Source organism: Chelonia mydas, chromosome 9, assembly GCF_015237465.2.
Source record: "Chelonia mydas isolate rCheMyd1 chromosome 9, rCheMyd1.pri.v2, whole genome shotgun sequence".
NCBI classification, from domain to species: Eukaryota; Metazoa; Chordata; order Testudines; family Cheloniidae; genus Chelonia; species Chelonia mydas.
Window position 1 is genome coordinate 96953939 of NC_057855.1, and position 26587 is coordinate 96980525.

Genomic DNA, 26587 nt, shown 5'->3' on the forward strand with positions numbered 1-26587 from the left:
TCTTGGATTTCTCACTGACCCTGAGCTCTCTCACTGCAACATTTGTGAGTAATGCTTTCTATCATCTCCAGTTGGCCAAGAGACTCCATCTCATCATGGCAGATGAAGAGCTGGCATCAGTTATTCATACCTTCAGCATCTTTTGGCTGGACTACAACAATGTGATATACCTGGGCATGAAACCTTCAGCACTTCGGAACCTCCAACTACTATAAAATGCTGCAGCAGTCTCCTCAGCAACACAGGCTGCTATGAACACATCCTACTCTCTAAACTGACTCCGGATAGAATTTTGAATCAAGTTCAAGGTATTGGTCCTTATCTTCAAAGTGTTCCATGGCCTGGGCTCAAGATACAAAAAAAATCTCAGAGTTACAAACACCTTGGGAATGGAGGTTTTTTGTAAATCTGAACAAAACATTATGGTTGTTCTTCCAAAAGTTTACAACTGAACACTGATTTAATACAGCTTTGAAACTTTACTATGCAAAATAAATGATGCTTCCGTCCCCTCCTCTTTTTTTTTTTTTTAAAGTAGTTTGTTTAACCCAGTACTGTAGGGGGTGGGGGTGGGGGTGTGTGTGTGCACGCACGCGTGTGCGCGCGCTTGCTGCTGCCTTACGGTGTACTTCCGGTTCCAATGAGAGGAGTAGTTGACTGGTCAGTTCGTAATGCTGCTGTTCCTACCTCTGAGGTTCTACTGTACCTAAAAGATTGTCTAAAGGTCTGGGATTAAGAGACTGTGGTTGACACCTTTGCTCCTCTGGCACAATGGACCTCTCAGCAGTAAGAGAGTAAAGCTCATCTGTGTGAGAGACAGATCCTTCACTAGGACAGTTCGGAGACTTTGGAATGAACTCTCCCACAAACTAAGGATAATCACAAATCTCCCTATTTTCCAATCCAAATGCAACACACATTTGACCTTGCCTAACAGGTATTTTTAAAAATAAATTTTAGAGCCCCTACTAAAACAAGACACTCCACTGCACTCGCTTGTTCCTCTCAGGAGAGGATGAGAGGACAAACAGCATGTGACAAATGTGTAATCTCATTGCTTAATGCACTACTTGAAGGCACTCAGATACTACAGTGATGAATGCAGTGTAAAAAAAGTGTCACAGATTCGAACTGAAAGAATTATGTAAAATCTTCCATAAACACAATGCACTGTTCCAATATCACGGTAAAAGATGCTTCTTTTCCTCTAGTTATCGAGTGGACTTTTTCCATAGGGAGAAGTCTTTGCAAATCAGACTATTAAAACAGTTGCTATGAGGATGTTTGTTCAGACTTCTAGGATGCAGTAACTGCTTTTTGATATAAGAACATGTAGACATTTTGGGGGCATATTTAGAGGAACAGTCTCCAAAAGATACAAAACAAGGTGGCTCTGGTTAGTTGGGCCTAATCTGTCTTCCGCAGAAAGACTATGCAACCTCTCTGCAGTAGGAATGGAAAGACAAGAGGACCTGACCTTGCGAGTTAGGATGCCATTGTAGTTTTTATGTGACTAGAGAAGCGCGTGCATAGTGAGGCAACTATATGGGGTGAAAAGTGTAGTGTGCACCTGACATTAAAGAAAATAAGGCTGTCTCAAGAAATACTTCTAACTAAAACACAAATCTCATCCCAGATGAATCAGAACATTGCCTAAATCTGATGCCAATATGTCTGATGTTTTTCTTGTTGGCATCTGGTTTATGCCGAGCATGGAATAAAATAATTGCTTTGGTACAGAATGTGCTATTTCTGAATGGGTTTTCTACAGAAATGTTGTCCTCATTCAACTCCCTGAATTACGTGAGATTACAAACTTCATATTTGATCCAAAGAAATAAAAAAGCATGACTACTAAGGGAATATTTAGATTTCCATTAGTGGAAAGACCATTCCCCTTAAATCCCCGAGAGCTTTGGGTGCAGCAACAGTGGTAATAATGGACACTTCATTTTCTGACCCCACAGCGTCCAGGCATCTGTTCCAAACATTAACAATGTGTACAGTCATATGGTCTCTTTTATTACAATGTAGCAGATGTAAAAGGAATGAGATGTAGTTGTTTCTTTCTTGAAATATTGCTCATCAGTTAAATAAGTACAGTTTGGAAGGGCTAAGACAATCCATTAGGGGAACTGAAGGATACCAGAGTTCATTTTTGCCCATCAGTAGGTCCCAATAAACAAATATATTTAAAATCATAACTCAACAACATATCAAAGGTATAGGGCCAGATTTTCAGAAGAGCTCAGCATGCAGCAGCAACTGTTCTAATTGGGATGCTGAGCACTTTTAAAAATCTGGACCATATTCTGGAATGAAGAGGTAAATTTACCATCTTTATAGTAATACTAGCAATCAAGGCTATTGGCAAGGAATTCCTCTGAGAAAGCTCTTGTCTACATTCAGAAAGGAGAGAGTTAAATTACTGAAAGTTCTTTTCTTATTCTTGAGGATATTCACAACAAGGTACTTAAGTACTGATATTCAGTAAGCCTTACTTTAGGAACGTTCCTGGAACAGAACACAAGCACCTCAGATAAGTATTGTCCTGGTTTTATGCAAGACCAGGTACTTCTCTGCAATAAAGAAGTGATATCTGTGGGTTGGTTGCATAAATTAGAATACCAGTAGCAAACAAAAAGTGGACACCTACATTAATGCCCTGAAAGTATTAACTGGTTCTAGAAGTAGGCTGTCAAGGATTCTAACCCAATGGCCAAAAACAACAACAACAACAACAACAAAAAACACAAAAAACAAAACACCACACAGATAAGGAACAAGCTTGCAGGAAGATCAGACTGATAATCTGATATGAAGTAGAGTATCGACAATAATTCCGTTAATTTAAGAATATAAAAGTTTAACATTTGAAGGACCTGTAACTGCCCTGAGAGTAAAGCATACAACTGACAATCTTGGTTCTATTCTTGCCTTTGACACTGATTTACTGAGTGACCTTGAGCACATCACCAATTATGTTCCTTAGTTTCCCCAGTTCACTTGGAGATCTGCAAATACAAGGTACTAAAGAAAAATTATTTTTGAACCATACCATAGAAACAACCAAAATGACTGACCAAAACTGCAACTAATGAAGGAAAATAAGTTCGAGTCAACTTCAGCTCTAAACTTCTCAAAAAATAAATACAATTGTGCCAAGTTGCGTAACAATTCGACTAATGAAATACTATGATAACATTTACAAGCCGAACAGAACAATGATAGCAACTCCCCCATGATGCTGGGGGAAAGAAGAAAAAAAAAGTCCACTGTGTTTCCTGAACAGAATGCTTAATGGGGTTGGATTTTATTTTATTTCCTAGATAAAAGATTTCTAAGCAGTGAGCGAAATGAAAACAAGAATCTAGCCAGTTTAGAGGACAGCGCACTTCAAATAGCTCTCAATCTGCTCTTCTGAATAGCTGCCTCCAAACTACTTTAACTGACATGCTCTTCTAGTTAGTTGGAATACAGCATGTAAGATTCCAGCTTGGTCTCTATCCCTATGCAGTGACAACTAGTTAACCCCGGAGATGTTAGATTAAAGATACTGTGCAGAGGCACGCAACTATCTGGTGTACCATTTGGATTTTATTGTGATTACTTCTGCATCTGAGTGAAGAGAAGAAAAATAGATTCATCGCATATAGCTCTGATATCATGTGAATGCAGGACCATAAAGAAATATTAAAGGAGGTCAACAATCTGCAAAACTAGAGAATGACTATGTATAGCTTCTTGTGCCACCAAGCTAAATTTAATAAATTCAAAAACAAACAGAAGACACTTCATATTTCTGGGGGAATTCTGCACCACTACTCATGTACAGAATTTATGTCCCCGCAGATTTCTTTGCTTCCCCACAGAAAAATGACTTTCTGACAGGGAAGTAAAGGGAAGCCACAAAAGCAGTCATGCGACCCTCCCCAGCAGTATGTTTCAGGTACCCAGAGCAGCAGGCAGAGAGGTAAATCACTGTGGGCAGGGGGTGGGACTACTGAAGATCCAGCTGGTGGCTCCCACCCTGTGCCAGTCTCCGCTGCTAGCCCTGGCTGGGCTGGGCTGGGCAGGGCTTCCTCTTCCCCTGCATGACACCCAGGGCCGGGTTAGACCCACTTCCGGATTTCTCTCCCAGCTGGACAGAGAGATCTGGGTCTGGAAGTGGGTCTAACCCGGTCTAACCCGGCCCTGGCCTGCAAATTCCCCCCAGCATTGCTCCTCAGCTGTAGGGGGAGGGATCCCTGCACAGCGAGCTGCTCCCTCATCTGCCCAACCCCTGTGCATCCAAACCCCTTCATACCCAGACCCTCCCACCAAGCCTCACCCCACCGCACTCAGCACCCCAACCATGAGTCCGACTCCTCCTGCACCTGGATCACCCAGATCAGACACCCACACCTGGATCCCTACCCCATTGAGCCCCAACTGGATCCCCACCGCCTCAGCATCTGGACCCTCCACTGAGCCCCAAACACTCTACAGGGATGTCCAGATGAAAGTATCATTACCGTCACACCCAGAACCCCACAACAAGCCCCTGTGCATCCAGATCTCCCCTGCACCCAAATCCCCTATTGAACCACTTGCACCCAGACTGCCCCCCACAGAACCCTCAGCCCACATCTGGATCCCCCCACATTAAAACCCTCCACACTTGGACCCTGCATTGCTGAACCTGCATGCCCACACCTGCTGCACCTGGCGTGGAGGGGCAGGGTCCTGGGGTGTTTCTGGGGCAGGCCCAGTTCTTGCACCATGTGAGGGTTGGGTGTAGCCTCACTGCTGAGTCAGTGTCTCTACCACCTCTACAGTGATCTATGTGCTCTCCAATGCCATGCTCGAACCTCCACATTTGACAAATTAAAATTCTACAGTTTTGCAGAATTTTAAAATAGTGTGCAGAATTTTTTTGGTGCAGAATGCCCTCAGGAGTAACTTCAGCATCTCCTCCCAGACATTAAATGAACAAGATATTGCATTAAATCATGGATTGGTCTGGAGGAGGGAAGCATTCAGCATAATGAATTCTTGGCCCTCTTGGGCTTCATGAGAGATTTGGACATCAAAGAGTAAATATTCATTAGGGTGAACAGGTTTTTAGCTGTTCAACTTTAATTAAAGTAATTTAGCCAAACCTCTGTGCACTACACTGAAAGTTTCCTCAACAGGTACCGGATGGCATACCATTCCTCCAGAAAGGAGAGGGGGACTTGGTAGCAGGAGCATACATTGGTCTCTAACAGCTGTTGGCCCACTAAGCTGGAATTGCTAACAGACACCACAATAAGTACCTCTCAGGCTTTAGCAAGAACTCCAAAGAGAACAACCATTTTGTAGATAAATGAGGAAGAATAAATGCTAGTCTTAATAGTTATTTTGGGGCAGCACTGTCCACAGAATTTAAGTCCCAATCATTTGATTGTCTAAACCGGACATGACCCAAATGAGAAACTATTATTCTATTAAAAATATTATATTCCAACAGCTGCTTCCAAAAGAGCTAAAATAAAAATAACTGAACTACTGCAATTAGATTAGGACACACAACCAGAACTGCTCTACACTGATTAAACCCCTCTCCCCCAAAAACCCAGCCCGAGGGGCAGGGTTCATATCCTTCCTTCACATCTGACTTTCAGTCCCAGTGCCCCACACATAAGCTCTGAGGCACATGACCACAGATTAGCATTAACTGTTCTGGTATGCAAACCACCCCAAGAGTGGAATTCATGAAAACAAAATAATAAATGACAAAAAAGTTACAACAGCATTTGATTATTCAGTCCAATTTGCTTACTCTTCTCTACTTTTCTAGTGTGCCAAGCCCTAGTTTCACTCTACACATTCAACTCCCTCCTTGACACTCACTTTTTCCATGTTGGCCACAAAAAATAAGCCAACAAAATATGTAAGAAAAACTCTGGGCTTCTCAGTATGCCATGTCTTTTTGTGACAGACTCTATATGTGCCTGTTCCAGTCTTGAGCACAATGTCAGCACTTAAATAGTAAACACAGGAGATCCTGTAAGCCCCTTCTCAGAGTGCTGAGGACCACCTGATCTCTCATTCTTTTCAAGACACAGCAACTATCTCTCAGGATATAAGTATCTAGCAGCTACTCTATAGAACGATGTAAGGTGTTTCTTTGCCAGAGACTAAATGTGCTTGCTTTGTGATGGTCATTTGTATATGGCCTAGGAAAATGGACCCCATGCCTGACAAAAAAGTTACAACAGCATTTGATTATTCAGTCCAATTTGCTTACTCTTCTCTACTTTTCTAGTGTAGTAGGCACTACCAAAATACAAACTATAAACACAGTACTGTTTTGTCAGTATAGCATACTCAGTCCCCAGAAGCCTGAGAAGAGAGTCTGATTTTCAAACTTGGGACCCTAGCTAGAAAGAGCGCACACACTATGGCAAAATAAATACTTTGGCCCAAATCCTCCATTTCAATTCAATGGAGTGAAAAATGAAAATCTAAACAAGATATATGGGGTTTTTTGTCTTCAACAACTCAGATAGCTTTGGTTTTTAAAATAGGTTTAAGTCTGTTATACAAAATACTGCTTTTGTATTTTTAAAAAAACTGCAATCATTAATATTTGAACAGCTCTTGCTCTTCTGCAATAATTTTTTTTCATGTCCTTTCCAATACAAATATCCATATTAAAATACAGAGCTCCTCCCAGTAAAGAGTGACATACTAGAATAGGCAGAAACAGCTCTTACAGACTCTCAAATACTAGCACAGACCTTGGCCTTGCAAGGAGCTCCACAAAGGAGCAGAGGTCCACTCCCATCGAACAATTTGCAGGATTAGGACCACAATTAGCTATTGCCATCTATTGAAAAACCTGTGTGCCAACAGTGAGTATATGTACATTATGTGTCTGTCTAAAATAACTATTTAGATGAGAGACTAGTCTAGTCCTTCACTCCAAAATCTTTCCATAACAATTTTCATCCTACAACACTGTTTATAAAAAACCACAAAACAGAAATTAAGATACCAAACTACACTAAAGTAACTGGATCTAGTCTATTTTAAATCCATTAACTATTAATACAAATTCTGTGCTGTTTCTCCAGTCTCCTTAAATAAAGCCTTGTTAGTTAAAGAAGTCATAGTGCAGTGCATGTTACATGCACTGCACTCTATGATATTTAGGTATAACTGGATAACAAAAATCCAGTTTTAGCCTGGAGTTTGATTTACATTGTGCAAAAGGATTTGAGGGGCGATTAAATCAAGTCTCTAATAATTATTTAATATGAATGGCACAAAATAATATGTATATGCTAAATAAAATGCATTTGGTAGAAACAAAATGACATTTACAAAAATATCAGTAAAAGACACAGTAACGCATTTCTTCATTGTTTCAATTTGAGGTTACATTTCAATTTCAAAAGATGCAAAGGTAAACTAATTTCTACTTACCCAAATTCAAATACTATAGAAAAAAGGCAAAAACCACCACCACACAATTGTGCAAATAGTTTTGAATGTGAAAATACAACATATTAAAGCTATTTTTAATGCATTGCCCAACTGCATCACCCATTCCAACAGTCTCCCCTGAGTTATGAGACTGTTGCATGAGTGCTTTCATACAATTACTTGTGTTAATCAACTCAATTGGTCAGATAGCCAAAGGGAGCATTTCAAAGGGTAATCTGATCACAACTCCTTATACATAATACCAGAGCTCTTTTCTAATTTATGAAAAAAATTATCAGGAGTATTACGAAAGGAAGACCTAAAGCTTAACCTTGCAACAGTTAAAAGAAATACTGTGGTTTTGTAGGATTTTCTTACAAACAGCGTAAGATCTAGCCATTGCTTGACAAAACTGACGCATTTAAGATGTAGAATACTTACCTGCACACACAAATCAGATTCTTCCTAAAAGAGACCCTCTCTTCCCCAAGAGGGAACACATTACCTTCACAGAATCTTTATTATGACGGAATATCAGAACTCCAGAGCATTCTGCGATTTAGTTGGGTTTTTTTTTAAAAAAAAAACCAGATGCCTACCTTTTAGCATCTTAATGTCATATGCAAATTCCCTATATGTGTTCAGCTTCTAGATTAATTCTTTCAGAAATGCATCTAATTCTAGTCTAGTCTAATTTGCCCAAAACATTGATTGCATTTTAAATTGTGGAAAACATAAAAGTATCCGTCTTAAAAAAAAAAAAAAAAAGGGGGGGGGGGGGGCGGGGTAATTACATTGAATAGTTTTACCTTCAGAGTTACGTGTAGTTTTCTTGTGTTTTCGGCATAAAATCCTATAAACAAAAGTAGTTGAAAGCTGTCAGATAAGTCATGATTTAGAGCTCATTTAGTTTAATTTAAATAGCAGTACATTTCACCCTATTTACAAGACTCTACAATTCCAACTTGGTGAATATGGAGTTTAATATAACAGTGTGCTAGACTGCAGTTAAAAATGTACACAATTACAAACTTTTTTGTAAAGCCCAAAATGTTTGTAACCCAATGATAGTTTTACAAAGAGGATGAAATATAAATACAAGCAGAAACATGGTAGATAAATAGTAGTTACATGTAAATGCCTTGTGAGGGTTTCTCTCTTATTTGAGCTTTATCATGCAATGCACAGTAGTAGTGATATGTCTTGTGACACGTTTTCACATCACAACCAATGGTTGCTCCTGGACAATGGCATAAAGAGCACATCTATAACAGAAAGGAAGAGAAAAACAGAATTCATGCTAGCAGCAGTTTAATACTTTTGGCTTTGGAAATAATTGGAACTAACAGGCATAAAATAACTCCCCTCCTCACCAAACAGATGGCATTACTGAGAGCAATGTATTTAGTCATACGGTCTTTATCCACATTTTTCCCCAAGTGTCATTTTAAATTAATTTTAAAAGGAGAGATAGATGTGTCAGCTACTCAGTTATAAAATATAACAGTAAGATAATTTTATCATCTTAATTATTAATGCAGTGGAAAAATAATCCAATAACTTTAGCTAAGCAAGAAGTGCCATGCTGGAACAAACTTAATTTTTCACTTAGATGTTATGCTTCCAAGAGTGGGCTATACCAAACACTGATCAACTGTGGATTATACGATGAAAGGAGGAGAGAAAAAGGGACTTTCTTGCTGACCTTAGCTGGCAAATCAGTTTATTCCCTGAAGCATAAGGACTGAATGCTTGAAATTTTACCTTCGTTAACTGCAGCTGCCTCTTTTCCCCCCTACAAATGTCTAATCCTCTTTTCAAATAATTTGCTTCAGTCATATTCCATGACACTATGGTACACAAAAGGAATGTCTCATTCGTATTAATACCACCATCTTTGTTTTTATGCTGTAGAAAAGGCTACATAGAGGGCAATTGCTTTACTCTTCCTTTTCCAAGGAAAGGCACTCTCTCATTTGAGAAATACTTCTTACGCTTTTAACATCTTCATGGCCCTTCTTCATGTATTGAATTAAAGGGGAAAAACATACAGTCAATGTATATAATGCCATTAATATTCATCATAATTTTTCTAGCTTCTTAACACTGCTCAAACTCCTAGAGTTTGACTGATTCTGAGGTATGTTTACTGAGCTATATTTATTTATTTTTTCCCTGCAAATAATCAGTGTATATTGTTCCTTACAATATACATTACCTTGCATAAGGCTACGAAGAGAAAAATTACCCACGCATCCACCATGCCTAACTACCTTGCTTATCATGTCTTTCTACAGTTCTTCCAATTCTTCTTTGGCTTGACTAACCTAAATAAACCTGCCACCAGCAAGTTTTGTAACCCCACAGTTTACCCCATTTTTCATAATGTTAAAGTTAACTGAACAAAACAAAAAATGAGCTGAATCTTGGATCATCCTGCTATTTACCTCCCTACAAATTGAGAAAAAACGGCTCTATTCATACTGTTCCATTGCTCTTAATCAGTTTTTAAATGCATGGTAGGTGTTTAATCAACCCTCTGTATTTCAAGTTTCCTAAGTAACTTCTTGTGAGCAACTTTATTAAAATGTATTTACACTTTCAAAATAAACTTATCAGTTCCCTTTTATCCACTATTTTAATTCTTTCATATATTTTAATAGGTTAGACAAACAATTTACTCTTACATAAGCTGTGAAATCTCTCTAGTGAAATGACAAACTGGAAGAACCTTTATATTGATTTATTGATCTATTTCCCTTTGAAATAAGTTTTTAAATTTGTTGGAATGATTTTTATTACCTGATTGGCTTGTAACATGTTTAATTCGCTAGGTACATCAGGCACATGAAAAGTTCTAAGCACAATAAAAGACCACATTTTAAGGGTTTCTCCTCACATACAGCTAATAGAAGTAATAATGACCTCAGATCAGTGCATTTACTGGGAATTAACAACAAGCTGATGTTACTGGCCTACCATTATAGCTTAACCCCTCAACTATCACCAGAAATATTCTGCATTTCTCCCATCATTGCTTTAATATGCAGAAGTAACTTCAAGTCCTCAGTGCCCATTTGCTAAGTAATAACATCTACCAAAAGAGGACAACTACTTAAACTCTGCCTGCCAGCAAACAGAATTTAGTAAAAATTACCAATATGACTATTAGATTTGGAGAACCACATTGAGTGCTTTACTGCTTCTCCTATAAAGGACCAGTCAAGAATGGAAAGCAATCACTAAGTGCAAAACGTTTAAAGAAAGACAGTGCACATTCAAGCTTATCAGGACAAAACCATTTAGCCTCTTCATATAAAACTTGGACCTAGTTCAAGTGCCTGGTTTCTCTAGATGGTGTGCTTTAAGAATCCATCCTCTTCCAACATGTTACTGATAGAACAAAAAAGATTCAAAAGCACAAAGAAAAATCTATATTCTCATGAATCCCAAACATACAAATCTGGTAAAACCATTTAAAAAGACTTAATCGTCAAGAAGTTTCTCGTTGGCCCACATAGCCATATGCTACTCTGCTCTTTATAAATATCAAATCTCCAATCACACCTATAGTCTCCAACTGCTATAGCTCAATGAACACATAATATATATAATTAGAGCAAATAAAACTCCACACTGAAAAAGTACTGTACTGTTTAGTGATGAGGCTGTATGTAGAATGAGGTGCATCATGTAACTTCAGCCTCCAAATAAAGCATCCCTGGTAGAACCTCTTTCCAGACACAGCCCCCCGCCCCCCCCAAAAAAAACTGAAAGTGTCTAAGGACTGTTTTAGTTATACTATATCACTTGTTAGAAAATATTTGCAAAAGCAGTCATCTCCCAGCTAAGAAAGATGATTGTAATAATACCTAGCTCTTATATCAAACCGAAATCAGCCTTAAAAATTGAGTAATGCCTTGCAAACAAACGGCCCTTCATATCACACAGCTCCATAGCAGTTTGGCGAGGCTATGATTAAACTAGTTTTCAGTATGTGCATCTCATGAAAAATCTGCATCCCAAGGCTCTATCAAATCATTAAAAAAACTGAAGCAATAAGTATCTTGGCAGTAAAGGCCAGTTTTTGGCAGTGAAACCAAGTGCTGGTAAAGGAGCAGTGTTACACTTGCATAGCTCCCTGGAATGAAGGGCTTTGGAGCGGAGCCCACGGAGCAGCTCCAGAGCAGCGGAGCTGCAGGTTTTTGCCTGGAGCTGGAGCGGAGCCGGAGCACAGCTCCAAAGCCCTGCTGGAATGTGCTTCCATTGTGAAATCTGTCTGAAAATATTAAATAGGAAAGTAAATTTAAGAAATGCTCGTTTCTCTTTGTATGCAGCCCATTAAAAAGAACACGTAGTTTATTTTGTTTATGAGTTTTAAAACTTGATTGGAAAAATTATGCCATATATTCACTATAACCATCTTTATTTGTTGATAACGTAAGTACAGTGCTAGTGAAAATATTAAGATTTGCAGTTCATTTTTAGTAATTCCAAAAGTATTCCACAATCTCCAAAATAACCTATTTATATATTTGAATTAGACTATACACATTATGATTAAAATAAAAACAAACTGATTGCTTTAAAGACACTTCCCACTGTTAGTCATTTGACATTTAGAACTCAGTCCTGTTCCTATTGAAATCAACTGCAAAACTCCTATTGATTTCAATAAGGGATCACACCTATTGGTGGCTATCCATCTAGCTACCACCCTACCCTTTAAGATTTACCCCCCCCCCTTTTTTTTAAATGCGTGACCAGTTTTATCTTAATGACTCCTCACACGGGTTAATTACCCATTACACTAGAGGTCACAGACAAAGGGAAAATATTTTTTTTTTTTAAAAGATATGATACAATAACTAACTTCAGTAGTACACTGAATTAGTTCATTAGATACTTTGCAGAAGTTAAGAAAATGCTACTTTTCCATTTTCAAGAGGCAGAATTACAGACTTACCAGTTTAGTGCCTCTTTTTATTTCCTTTTGAACATCTTCAATAGAAAATCCACCAAGACTCTCATTATCAGAGTGTGAAGATACCAATGCAGATGAAAATAGCTGCAAGTTGTGTAAAAACAAAACTTAATTTTAAAGGGTTTCCCGTAATATGGAATAATTATATTTGTAATAAGGAACAATTTCAAAATACAAACAGTGGCATTAGTAACTTATATACCACTGCCACAAGTGGGCTGAAATTATTCAGGATTTTATTTGTTTACATAATGCAGTTAATAACTCACAGCTTTAACTTCCTTTTCCTCCATTACTTACCATACATTTGTGATGTGCTGCCACCTTCTGGTTTTCAGACATCAGTAATTGCCCACATTCATTATCTTTATTAGACCTACAAAAACCACACTTCCGTTGTCTTGAAGACCCTTTTTTCTGTCCAATTGAGCTTGTCATGATTTTTAAAATGGCTTTAGAATGACACTTCAGTCCTCACAAATGCTACAGGGAATAAAAATGTCCAATAGTGATGTTAATTTCAGCTTAAATCAATTTAAATTATATTTACTCAAGTTACTTTGTGTTTCTCTTAAAATACCCGAAACATCCACTACGTCTCAGAGTGGAATATAATTTGTCTCATACACACAGCTAGAGTATAATATATGAACAAACATGTATATCGCAAAAGATGTATTTCCCAAAATCTTTAAGAATGTGGCAACAAGATATATAATGATCCCCAAAGTAAGAGAAGTAATAAAATTTATACAAATGTAAAGGCTGAGAGAGGGGAGGGGAAGGGGGAAAATGAAAAATATAACAAGTACAGGAATCATTTAGGGAAATCCTGATGCAATATTGTCTCTCATTCCATTTATTCATTCATTCATTCCAGAAGCACACTGCACAGGGAGAGCTTTACCTTAGCATACAATAAAACCCATTCTACTGAACTCCTTTAGAATCAGCAATAAAAAAACTGGGCTACCATCCATAAAAACTAATAAGTATTGAATTTAAAAATACTCATCTTCAGCTTTACAAATATGAGTAACTGTCCTTATGAGATGAGAAGATAAGATGTTACCATTTTAGGTATTACACAGATACAATGTGGCTAGTTAAAGTCACGAACAAAGTTTTAGAGGTGAATATTTGTGACTAATATGCTGCAATAAAAACCCTTTAAGATCCAGGGTTGTTTTTCGCAATCTTACCCTAATCCTTAATATGTGCATGACAACAGCTGTTCTTATCCTAAGAAAAGTAATTTAAAATTAAACTCCACATAAATCACATGCTTGTAAAACATAAAAAGTAACAGTTAAAAATACAACACCAAGGACCCAGTTCAGCAATGAGATTCACATAGGTGGATCCACTTCAATGAGGCTTCATACATGAATCTGCCTATGTGGATCTCATTACAAATTGGGTGTTTTAGGGCCCAAACATTCAAGGATACACACTTTTTGGACCCATTTTAAAGTTGAGGTTTGCATCCATTCACCTTTACATCTCTAAAAGAACAAACATGCTATAATTTATATAATTAAATGGTCTAATTTAGAGACCCTAAGTAGTATGCTTGTTTACTGCTTTTCCTCTCTGAAGAGCTGGGTCTCAGTATCGTTCTGGTCACATATGCAATGAATATGGGTTTCTCAGCCTTCGTCTCCAGTAGACGCCCATTTAAATCAGGAAGACCATTACATAGTTCAGAACTTCTGCTAAAAAGAGGTCCTTGGCTACAGTGGCCGAGGCGTCATAGGTCAGGACTGAGTTGCAATGGTACTACTGACTGGTGAAATTTGTATAGTCCAACTCTGCATGGTTCTTGAAAGTGCTACAAGTTCCTCACTTTCCTAGCCACTAATATCACTCCCTATTTTTATAACAGAACGTTGAGGAACACTTGAGTTAATGAAGATCCTTTTAATTCTCATGTGGTGTTATTCACAAATTTTCATAGATATAATTTAAAAACATTTTTTCTTGCCATGCTAATACAAGATTCGTATATCAAAATGTAAATGTATGTCTTATCTCTAGTGCTTGTTCTTTTTACTGTTTCATTTACTTCCATTTTTAAGTATAAAGCAATTTACTAGATTGGTGACACATACTTGTAACAAGAATGCACATATTCTAGATCTAGCTGATTTACACACAAAAAGAGTGCCATGTGAATAAATGAGTCACACCCTTTTGCAGTGGCAACAGAGAGCCCTTAAACATTAAGCACAAAAAAAGTACTTACTATATTCTTCTAAAGAGAAATCAAAATAAGATAACTCTGCACTCCATTTATTAAACAGAAAGAATAGCTGGCTTTTGAAGAAAGTAAAGAAAGACTTTCAAAATGTTCTTTAATTCTTTAGAATCTAAATGAGATTTTGGAAGCAGGGAAAAGGGCTTCAGAAGAACAGTAGGAAACTATATAAAAAGATTTTTTGTTCTTAGGTCACATTCAAAAGCTTCACATAAATCATGCAATAATGGGTTGAAATACTGTAACAATTTAAAATGCAAGAACAACTTCTGTTTTGATATAAATTAATATTACAGTAGTTATATATACACATGTACAAGAGGCTATATGCATTCACTGTGGGTTAGCTTTAATTTGACTTTTCTTTCTTTTTTTACATTTCATTTAATTTTTCTTACTTTATTTTCTTATTCAGGAACTAATTCTTGTAGCAGCAACAATGACAGTCCTAATAAAAGTAACTTAAGACATTTACAGTCAAATTCTGTCCTTGGATGTGTGTTCACAAAGTCCCATTGACTAAAACAGGAGTTATACACACAATCATATGGAGAATTTGGCTTTAGGTATGTCAATTGCTCCTGCTGCTACATCAATAGACTCTCCCTTTTAATCTCTATCTGAATGGCAAACTATAAGATTTTGGAAGATTTGAATAATTCATAACAACCACGGAAGTCAAAATGATTGCTCACTTTAATATTTTGCTTCTTGGAAGTTACTGATAAAGAAATATGTTCACAGGTCACTTGGCCTTCAGCATTATGTTGTACAGTGCATCTAAGACACACACATATAATAAGATACATGATTAAAAGGGTATGTTTGTACTATTGTTTATATTACCTCACTCCTTGAAGTAATTTTGTATTTTTCACAACTTAGAAAATGATGGTAATGTGTGCATAGCAATGTTAGCATCTGTTAGCATAGCAATGAAAAGATGCAATTAACTGGCTGAAATTGTGTTTTGGCATGATTATTCAAATACAGATATTTTTAAAATGCAAGTACAACTAAAAAGCAAAGATTAGGTCAGAAAGGAAACACATTCCTAACAAAAATCAGATTTGATTATTCCCAAAGCATTTTTAAAGGAAACCTAAAAATGCTCTCTAATTGTGCTTTTTGTTTGCACGTGTTTTCTGTATACCTAGGCATTTGTACATTTATACATTGTTAATGCTTGCAAAAGAAATTGATTAGTATCAGAAGTATTTTATCTATACTACTGACTTTAAGTTACATTTGTTCACCCATGATGCATATTAATGCATTTTCATTACATATGACAATCTGGTATGGACTGGAAATTCTTTCCTTCATATCATAGGGTGCACATGGCATCCTGTTCACATGTATATATTTTTTCATAAATTCACATCACAAACCACCATGGCTTGCAGTGAATGTATATTAACATATGTTAAGAACGAGTAAGCTACTTAGCAGAGAAAAACGGCTAGGTTTAGATTTTCGATAAGAGTACTTACAAATAAGAAGTGTATCTGACAGTGTTTCAGAAAAGCAGAAACCTTTATATTTAGCTCTATTTTAACTAATTTACATTTTCTGAAAACAGTTAGAACCAATTGCCCTGCCACATTACAGATCCATAATCCTGAATGCAAACATTTAAAATCTTGCCATTTAATTTCTTATTGAAAATAGTTTATGTCTAATCCAGATTACTGACTAAACACCAACCTACTTCTCACTTGACCAAAACAGGCACAACTCAAAATCAGCAAAATATTCTTCCAATCCACTTTTTAAAATAAACTATAAACTGGGTTGTTTTTTAAAAAAAAAAAAAGTGACGTGTACACATATCCTTGGACTGAAACCTTAGTCGCCAAGTTTCAGTCAGAAGCAAGATTTACAATTATGCTATAAACCCTGTAAACAGAGGTATATCACAGAAACATTGACTATGGACATCTGTACTAGTAATAGCAACCTATTTAAGAGAGACAAATGAGTCTTTTTTTTTGGAGCTGTACTGACAATACAATACTAAGGTCATGTCAGTATCTTCCAAGATCCTATCTAAAGGGGTACCTAATTTCACAATAAAATCTCTTATAAAATGAAAAAAGAAAAGGAGTACTTGTGGCATCTTAGAGACTAACCAATTTATTTGAGCATAAGCTTTCGTGAGCTACAGCTCACTTCATCGGATGCATACTGTGAAAAATACAGAAGATGTTTTTATACACACAAACCATGAAAAAATGAAAGCTGTGATAAGAGATTCTCAGCTACAAAAAAGGATTCTTTTTGTAATTCTCTCTTCAGAATTTGTTCATCTGTGCAGTTTAATTGATGCATATTAAGACAGTACTCAAGGTCATCTTTTCCTTCTTGATATCTTTTTTATTTTTATAAGAGTTTTTCCACACAAACTATGTTAAGCCCTGCACTCTAGTTTTATTGCCATCTTCTATAGGACTAATTCTAAATGCACAACAAACAGGCATACTCCTTGTCCTCACATGAAATCTTGCAAAAAAAAAAAAAAATGAGTTTAGGAGCTTGAATTCATAACTTGGCCAGACACTAAAAATCATGATCTTAATAAAGACGCTCAATTTACCGCTTATTACAACAATCTAGAACTCACTAACCCCTCCTTTTATCCTATGTCTTCAAGGATGTTAACAGGCCACTTCGCCTTGAATGGTCCCTTAGAATATGTGCTAATGACTTATAGTAAACTATCTGTTCGATCTTGCATTTAGCTGTGACACTGAGTACCTTTCCCAGACCTGAGGAAGAGCTCTGTGTATCTTGAAATCTTGCCTCTCTCAGCCCAACAGAAGCTGGTCCAATAAAAGATATTCCCTCATCCATCTAGTCTCTCCAATACTCAACATCTCTCAGGAAAAAACAAGGAGGGCACTTTCTCAATATATGAAACATTACTCAGCACTGAGGGAGGAAAAGACAGATAAGAAAGGAAGTTCAAGAGCTTTTCTTCATGCTCTATTTATTAGCTAAAGTCAGGCCCAAGCTTGCTATTTCTTACATAAAATACTGGATTACAGTTTATATGCAAGGCTCTCTACAGTAAAGTTTAATTGTTTTGCTAAAATCTCTGGATTCTTCAGAATTAGAGGTGCTATGCAAACACAGGATTGTTTTTGTTTTAAAAAAACATGTAACAGAATTTGAGACATGGGAAAAGCACAAGAGAAACATGCCTTGACATTTTTCATTTAAACTTGTTAGAAAAGGGATTTTGGATACTTTCAGATGAAAAAAATAAATATTTAGGCAAGTATTTTTACAAGTGACTGGTGATTTTGGGTACTCAACCTGAAGTACTTTAAAGGGGCCTAATCTTCAGAAAATGCAGATTACTGATCCTCTGCCAATAAGCCTCTTTAAAGTATCTAGTTGAACAATGAGCACCCAAAATCATTAAGCACATGAAAATCTCGGTTTTAAGGCATATGCAAACAAGATTTGTTAGTCTCTAAGGTGCCACAAGTCCTCCTTTTCTTTCTGAAGATTTTCCATGTACCTCATACCTAGCGAAAACACCGAAGGCTGGTGTAACAAGCCTGCAGCAGATAATTTGGATTTACTTTCAGGAAAGTCTGGGGTTCCCACCCATGAAGGGGGCGTGGAGGGTTTGATCAAGCCATGATGCGGGGCATCCACCTCACAGGAGGAGGGTTCAACGCTGGCTTGAATAGTCTGGTGGGGCAGGCAGCTGAGTGGGGTCCCCCTTCTCAGAAGGAAGAGTTACCTCTGCCGTAGCTTGCAGTGTCCCTGGGGTGGGATTCTCACGCGGAAATCGATCCCGACGGCTCCCTGCAAGGCAGGGGCGCTTCCCAGCTGGATTATTAACGCCAGGAGAAGACGGGGGGCCCTGAGAGACGGGAGAACAGTCTAGGCTTGGAAGAAAATGGCCCCCAGCTTTGGGGGTCCCCTTACAAGACGGGCACGAATCGCACCGGGCGCAGGGGGGACCGCTGGGCCCTTCGGGCGCTACCCCGGGACGGGCTGGGGTCCGCCCCTCCAGAAGGGCGAGCCCCCCGCCAGGCTTGGGCGGCTGTTCCCCGGTTAGGCCGGCGCCTCAGGCCTGAGCCCCGGCGGCCCCCCACAAGCTGAAGGGGCGCTCGGCGGGACGGGCTGGGGGGTCTCTCCTCAGGCGGAGGGGCCGGGCAGGGGCTCCTCCGCCGCCCGCCCGCAGGCGACTGGGCCAGCGCCGCCCTCAAGTGTGCGCGGCCGCTCGCTCGCTCACTCACCCAGGTAGGCGGGGCGCCGGGGAACAAGGACTCGGGGGCCCCGCGCCGCTGGGCACTCAGAACCGCTCGCTCGCTAGCGCTGGGACCTTCCCTTTCATTCGGGGCAGGGGACGCTGCGCCGCCGCCGCCGCCGCACGCACGTCTTCGCGCTGGCGCCAAGACGTCACGGCGTTCCAACCGGCGCCTGATTGGTGCACGAGGCTGCGAGGCGCGGCCGAGGAGAACTGGTCCCGGAGCGGTCTGCGGTGCCCACGCAGGCGCACACGAGCAGCCGAAGTCGTCGGCTGCGGAGAGGGCGCTGGGGGGAGCGCGCGCACAAGAGAAGCCGCGCGTGCGCAGCTCTCCCTGACAGCTGGCGGGGATGGGGAAAATGGAGAACCCGCGCGTGCGTAGAATGCCTTTTGGGTACAAGGAAGGTGACCCGCGCATGCGTACAGATCATTTTGAAGGCTGCTATGGGTAGAATGAACTGGAGGTTAGGAGGCTGCGCGTGCGCATGGCGGAGCTGGCTCTGAAGAAGGGCTGGAGGGCATAGTCCCTCATGCACCAGAGATGGGCATTGCTTGTGGCACTCACACCACCAGACCCCCTTAGGGCCCCAGGGCAGGGGCTGTGCTCTTCCTGGGTACAGTTACTTGTAGGGCCTGTGCTAGGTGCTGTACAAACACAGAACAAAAAGGCAGCCCCTGCCTCAAGGAGTTCACAACTTGCCACCCACCATGGCTCTTGTGTCACCTGCTGCTGCTAGTTACATTAATACAATAGCTTTGCTTAGTGACAGATCCATTGTCTCAGGACACAGCCGACCCAACTCTTAAAACCGTGTCTAGAGGAAAAATCTGCTTGCCTTGCCTGCTTCCTGTTTTGTTGGTAACATGCTCTAATACTGGGTAAAGGTTTTATTTCCATCTCCAGTCAATAGCTATCAAAAAAACCAACACCACATAGCCGAGGTCCATTAAACTTGCACTCTGATGCAAACCCTTAACAGTGACCTCAAAACACCCTTGCATCAACAGATCAGCACATTTAATGATCACATTTCCTGGGTATTTGGGAAGTTATTCTGCATTAACATTGCTGAGGTTGCCACTAAGATTTGGTCTTAGAGTGCAAACTTGAATGAAGCTGGAATAATATTTTTTAGTATTTGGGTCACCTGTGTCTGCCCCTGTGAAGCCTACCTTCAGACTTGCCAATGTACGACAAACAAGTGAAATGAAGTATGCATCACACCATAATACACAGATTATAGTAGTTTTTAGGTTAAAAAAGATGTTTTCTTACTGCATCCCCCACTGTGGGCTGTTAACAGGGTTTAACCCTGGCATTTGAGACTCAGATCAGTACACTTGAACTACAGGAGTAATTACTAGTACGTGAACTATCTGCTAGAGGACTTGATACACTTTCAGTGGGTTGGTTGCACAGCTATTTGTTAGTAATAGAATGGAGGTCAGGAATCCTAGGGGCAGATCCACAGCCGGTGTACATTGCATTGAAGTCAATGGAACAATGACAGTTTACACCAGCTGAGGATCTGGCCCCTGGACTCTAACCCTGGTTCTGGGAGGACAACATGGTGTAGTAGTGGTTAGAGATAAGAGAATCAAAGCACCTACATATGGATGAATTGATCTTAAAGGCAACACAGCTAAAAGTCAGGCCTAACCCCCTTCAGGGCTTGTCTTCACGGCAAAGGTTAGCTCAAGTTACTCCATTTGAGCTAGCCACCTGGAGTGAGAGAATCCACACTGCAAAGCTACACAGAGTGATTGGATTAGAAACACAAATGTGCTAACAGCTCACAGCCAGTAGCTACATCCTCACTGCACTGCTAGCACTCAAACTTCAGTCCATATCCCTTGACAGACCAGCTAGCTTGAGTTTAAAGCACCACTTCACTTGAGCTGGAGATGTTTGTGTGTAGACAGGAGTCAGAGTGGGGTGACACCCAAATTATACATTGAGCTGACATTACAGTTAATACAAGACCTCAGAAACTTGAGCTGTATTCCCAATTTATTATTAATAATCATGTTTACTACCATAGTGCTTAAGGGACCAACCTAGAATGGGGTCCCATTGTGCTAAGCCAGTGGTGGGCAACCAGCAGCCCACGGGCCACATGCAGCCCATCAGGTAATCCGACTGTGGGCCATGAGACATTTTCCGATGAAGTGAGCTGTAGCTCACGAAAGCTTATGCTCAAATAAATTGGTTAGTCTCTAAGGTGCCACTAGTACTCCTTTTCTTTTTGCAAATACAGACTAACACGGCTGCTACTCTGAAACCCATTTTGCTGACATTGACCATCTGCAGGCACGGCCCCTCACAGCTCCCAGTGGCTGCAGTTCCCCATTCCTGGCCAATGGAGAAGATTGTGAGGGAGGAGCAGGCAGAGGGTTGGAGCAAACAGCCAATCAACACAGGGCAGAGAAAGTGCATTCAAAACCATTATTGTTCTAAATAGCACAAGTGGAGTAATGTGTAAGACAAAGATCAGATCCCAGAAGGTTACCCATTTTTGCTAAAAGATTTAAAAGAGGTGAAACACCCCATGGATTTCCTAATGCAGCATTCTGTCAGATCCATAGGCATTAAGACCGGTGATCTCTCGCTCTCAGACCTTGACTATGCAGATGGTGTTCTTCTAGTACGAAGCCCTGACAGCAGAGGCGGATTAGAGATTTGTGGGGCCTTGGGCCAGAGCAAGTGGGGGCCCCTCCCCATCCCTTCCACCTGCAATCCCTCCCCTAATCCCCACCCCACACTCCTGCTTGGGAAACAAGGTTGGGGCACGGGGACTTCCACTGCCCCACAGGAGCGCCAGGCAGGCAGGGGGTCAGGGAGTGGGGTCAAAGCATGGGGGCTTCCTCACTCCACCCACCCGGCACTCCTACCAAGGAGCGGGGTCAGGGCACGGGGGCTTGCCCTGCCCCACGCACCCTGCACTCCTACCAGGAAGTGGGGTTGCGGCGCAGGAGCTTCCCCTACTCCTGTCAGGAGTGCCAAGCGGGCAGAGCAGGTCAGGGCACGAGGGTGCCTCAATTAGCCGGGGCCCCTGGGCACGGGTCCCATTGGCCCAGTGGCTAAACTGCCACTGCCTGACAGATTTTGCAAGGCACTCCAGCAAATGGAGGAGTCTGTTAAGGTTGGCCTCCACATTTTGCAGTAAAGGACAAAGCTGCAAAATCTAGGATCAGGTCCACCCTAAGGATGTAAATATTGGTTTAAAAAGTTAACTGGTTAAACAATTAAAATTATATTGTTTAACTGGTTAAAAGAAAAGGAGGACTTGTGGCACCTTAGAGACTAACCAATTTATTTGAGCATGAGCTTTCGTGAGCTACAGCTCACTTCATCGGATGCATGCTGTGGAAATTTCCACAGCATGCATCCGATGAAGTGAGCTGTAGCTCACGAAAGCTCATGCTCAAATAAATTGGTTAGTCTCTAAGGTGCCACAAGTCCTCCTTTTCTTTTTGCGAATACAGACTAACGCGGCTGTTACTCTGAAACCTTTAACTGGTTAATCATTAACCAGGGTCACTCCGGCTGGCCTGGTGCAGCGGAGGCTGGGGCTGGGGTCCTGCCGCATCTGCAGGGCTGGGGTACGGCTGGCACGGCCAGGGCTGTACTGGCCCGCCCGCTGCGGCCAAGGCTGGGGTTCTGCTGGCATGGCACAGCCAGAGCTGGGGTCCCACTGGCACAGCGTGGCTGAGGGCAGTCCAGCCTGCCCGGCGCGGATGGGGCTGGGGTCCCGCCAGCCCGGCCAGGGCTGGGGTTGCTCTTGCCCAGCGCAGCCGAGGCTGGAGCTGTTCCATCCCACCCGGCCTGGCATATACAGGGCTGGGGCCTGCTAGCCCAGCTGGGGCTGGTGTCCCTCTGGCCAGCCCGACATAGCCAGGCCTGCTCCGGCCAGCTGGCCCAGCACAGCCAGGGCTGGAGTTCCTCCGGACGGCCAGCTAGGCCAGCCAGCCACCAGGGTTAACAGTAAGCCCAATGCTTACCGGTTAACCATTTAACCTTTTACATCCCTAGTCCATTCATGACCCCAATCTCTTTGAATAATGAAACTGTTGAAAAAATCTCCAGCTTTTGCTATTTGAGTTCTATACTTACCAGTTTCTCCAACTCTCATATGGAGGTTCTCCACTGGATTGGCATCACAGCATCTGTCATGGGTCATTTACAATTATTCTGTGTATATTAACCCCAGGTGCAGCAAATCAAGATAAAAAAATTCAAATATAATGTGAATTTTAATGTTCATGTTTCATCCACTGCCACTTTTAAAGCGTTTCTTAAAAATAAAGGTTCAACATTCCTGTCAAAATGAAAATGATGCTGCAACCTTAACTATGGCATCACAATCCCTCCATCATAACATTGTCATAAAGAAAGACTCCATGTGAAATCCCCCAGGGTTGTTGTCTCTTTCAGGAGCATGAGTAAAGAGGGCTGGCATAGCTGGTTATAATCAAGCAGAAGAACTTTGAAATCAGGCATAGCCAGAGCTGCCTTGAGACTTGCCATGAAGTCCTAGCTTCCCTCCACCAGTCCCCTAAAACTGTTTTCTAATGAAGACTAAAGTGAACTCCTCGCCCTCCTGCAGCTGCAAACAATAGCCAAAGAGCTATCAAAAGTCAATTAAAAACCCCTTTCTTTCTTGACCTTTCCATGTTATGGGTTGCTATGATCAAGATATCCTGGAGGGCTCATGTGTGGTATTGAGGCCTTGAATGATTATATTTTATAGTTGCTTCAGAAGCAAAGTTTTTATGAGCTTAGATTATATAGCTCAGATTCCTGAGATGCCTCTACTATACTCCAGCATCTCCAGGCACTTTGGGGTGGAACGGAGAAACATGTGCAACTCCCTCCCTTGTGTAATTGCAACTACAGAGCCCAGTAATCTTATTCCAGCTGATGTTGGAGGCTCCTGGTGATTATGCAATTGCCTAATAGAACTATTCTACAAAAATTCGCAGTGGTGAATGCAAATGCCACTAGACATTACTGTACTTGAGGTCATGCTTGATTTTTAACTCAACCAGTGAAATTTAAACCATTTTTTTGCTCTGCATTGATATTATCCCTGTAAAGTTCCATGATATTATTCCTAACTACTCACTCCTTTTTTGAAATGTACATCATTCACTGGGGTTTGTGTTTATCGTCTGCCTACAGACTTTGTTTTACTTTGAGATTCAGTTCTTCTTCAAAGCAAAGACCAAGTTTGTTTTCTGCCTTTTTACAGGCCTTTCTCTGATTTTATGAGGGAAGAGACCCACAGTACGTGTTTGGTTCAACTTATTTAAGGGTGTTATTCTTTTCCAAAGAGAGAAGGAGAAGCAGTAAATTAATTTTGCTGGGCAAGAGGGGAATCTGAGGCAAACCCAAACTGCTGCTTTGGTTTTGGGTGTGAGCCTGGAATTCCAAAATGCATGGAAGATGGATGAAGAGACTATCCTAGAGCACAGGTTAATTCTCCATGGGAAGGCTTTCGACAGAGACCCATATGACATTTTCACAAGCAAACTGGGAAAATGCGGTCTAGATGACATTACTGTAAAGTGGGTTCACAGCTGATTGAAAGACCATACTCAAAAAGTAGTTATAAATGGTTCCCTGTCAAAATGGGAGGGCATATCTAGTGGGGTCCCACAGCGGTCTGTCACTATTCAATATTTTTATTAATTACTTGTATAATGGAGTGGAGAGTATGCTTATAAAATTTGCAGGTGACAAACTGGGAGGGATTGCATGTATTTTGAAGGACGGGATTAGTATTCAAAATGACCATGACAAATTGGAGAATTGGTCTGAATTCAACAAGATGAAATTCAATAAAGGTAAGTGCAAAGTACTTGACTTAGGAAGAAAAAACCCCAAATGCACAACTACAAAATGGGGAATAACTGGCCAGGTGGTAGTACTGCTGAAAAGAATCTGAGGGTTATAGTGGATCATAAATTGAATATGAGTTAACAATGCAATGCAGTTGCAAAAAAGTCTAATATCATGCTGGTGTGTATTAAGACATGGGAGGCAATTGTCTGCTCTACTCAGCACTGGTGAGGCCTCTGCTGAGTACTGTGTCCAATGCTTGGTGCCACACTTTAGGAAAGATGTGGACAAATTGGAGAGTCCAGAGGTGAGCAACAAAAATACTAAAACATTTACAAAACCAGACCTGAGGAAAGCCTAACAACAAAACACTGAGCACGTTTAACCTTGAGAAAAGAAGCCTGAGGCGGGACCTGATAACAATTTTCAAATATGTAAAGGGCTGTTATAAAGAGGACTGTGATCAGTTGTTCTCCCTGTCCACTGAAGGCAGGACAAGTAGTAGGTTTGATCTGCAGCAAGGAAGATTTAGGTTTTCTAACTATTAGGGGAGTTAAGTTCTGGAATAGACTTCCAAGGGAAGTAGTGGAATCCCCATCATTGGAGCTTCATAAGAACAGGTTGGACAAACAACTGTCCAGAATGGCAGTTTACTTGAGACAAGGTGGGTGAGGTAACATCTTTTATTGGACCAACTTCTGTTGGAGAGAGAGAGAGAGAGAGAGATGCTTTTGAGCTTTCATAGAGTTCTTCAGGTCTGGGAAACGTACTCAGAGAGTGACAGCTAAATACAAGGTGGAACAGATTGTTGAGTGTAAGTAGGTAACATGTACTTCAAGGGACCATTCTCTCTCTCTCTGGCACAAGTAGTCTTAAAACCTTTAAAATATATAAGACAGAGATGACAGTTGTTTTGATGTTCTGCTTCAAGTTCTGCACAAGATCATACTATGCATCATGATGCTATATAGTCCAGGCAAACTTGGGGAGAAAAATGGTGCCATGGAGTCAATTAATTTCTCGTTCCAGTTCAAAAGATGAGATCCAAAGGTGGAGGGGACATTTTATGTGCAGGTCTCAGGCTGATATTTGGCCCTATTTTATTTTAAATTTTGCAAACACTAGTGTCTCTACCTCTGCTACTAAAGGAACTTGAAATGAATGTAGCATTTTGCTTTACTTTCTTATTGTGCAGCATTTAAGAGCTCTCTTTGGACTTGAGCCTTCCATGAGTAGTAAATTCTGACAGTTTCTCTGAGAAGCTCAGCAAGGAGAATGAATTAATATTTTATAATCTACATTTTCAGAGCCAGAGATTTTGAGAGTGATGGTCACTTGAAATAGTGTTAACAAAGGTATATTTAAGTTGCTAAGGCTACCAGACTATGGCTGACTGATTGATCATAATGACTACATGACAACACAAGGAGATTCTAACTGTATGTTAACATACATTGACTACACTGGCCAGGAGCCCAGTGAACATTAACAACAATGGGATCTTCTAGAACTTCTCAGTCTATTTGACAAGCTCAGTACACGTAAACTCATTTATTTACTCTCTCCCATTTCAGCAGAACGAATGTCATAATCAAGCATCTAAAACAAGTTAAATTATAAGGCAGAGCTGGTCATTTGCTCACAGACATAGCATTAATCCAGTTGTTTTATACACCACAGATTTGTATGAACAACATTCATCTTCCATCAAAGACATGATCAGTTTCTTTGGATTTTCTATAGGCCAGCTATAGGGGAATACATTTTACAGGAAATCTAGTGTGT

The 26587-nt window shown here is 40.5% G+C and overlaps 1 protein-coding gene across 11 annotated transcripts in view; it reads right to left on the minus strand.

Annotated features, from left to right (window-relative positions):
• The window catches only part of PHF6 (PHD finger protein 6), a 50761-nt gene that overhangs the window by 19148 nt on the left and 5026 nt on the right, over positions 1-26587 (minus strand). For 2 of the 11 annotated variants that reach the window (XM_043522139.1, XM_043522136.1), the window contains exons 2-5: positions 12737-12919; positions 12419-12520; positions 8584-8717; positions 8262-8305 (exon numbers count right to left, since the gene is read on the minus strand). In XM_043522139.1, the coding sequence (XP_043378074.1) occupies positions 8262-8305; positions 8584-8717; positions 12419-12520; positions 12737-12874 (418 nt within the window). In that variant the 5' untranslated portion in view covers positions 12875-12919. Of the gene's footprint in view, positions 1-8261; positions 8306-8583; positions 8718-12418; positions 12521-12736; positions 12920-13638; positions 13679-18447; positions 18571-18949; positions 19335-23074; positions 23115-26587 lie in introns of those variants that run through there. The other 9 variants (XM_037908439.2, XM_043522137.1, XM_037908448.2 and 6 more) reach the window with 9 other exon arrangements.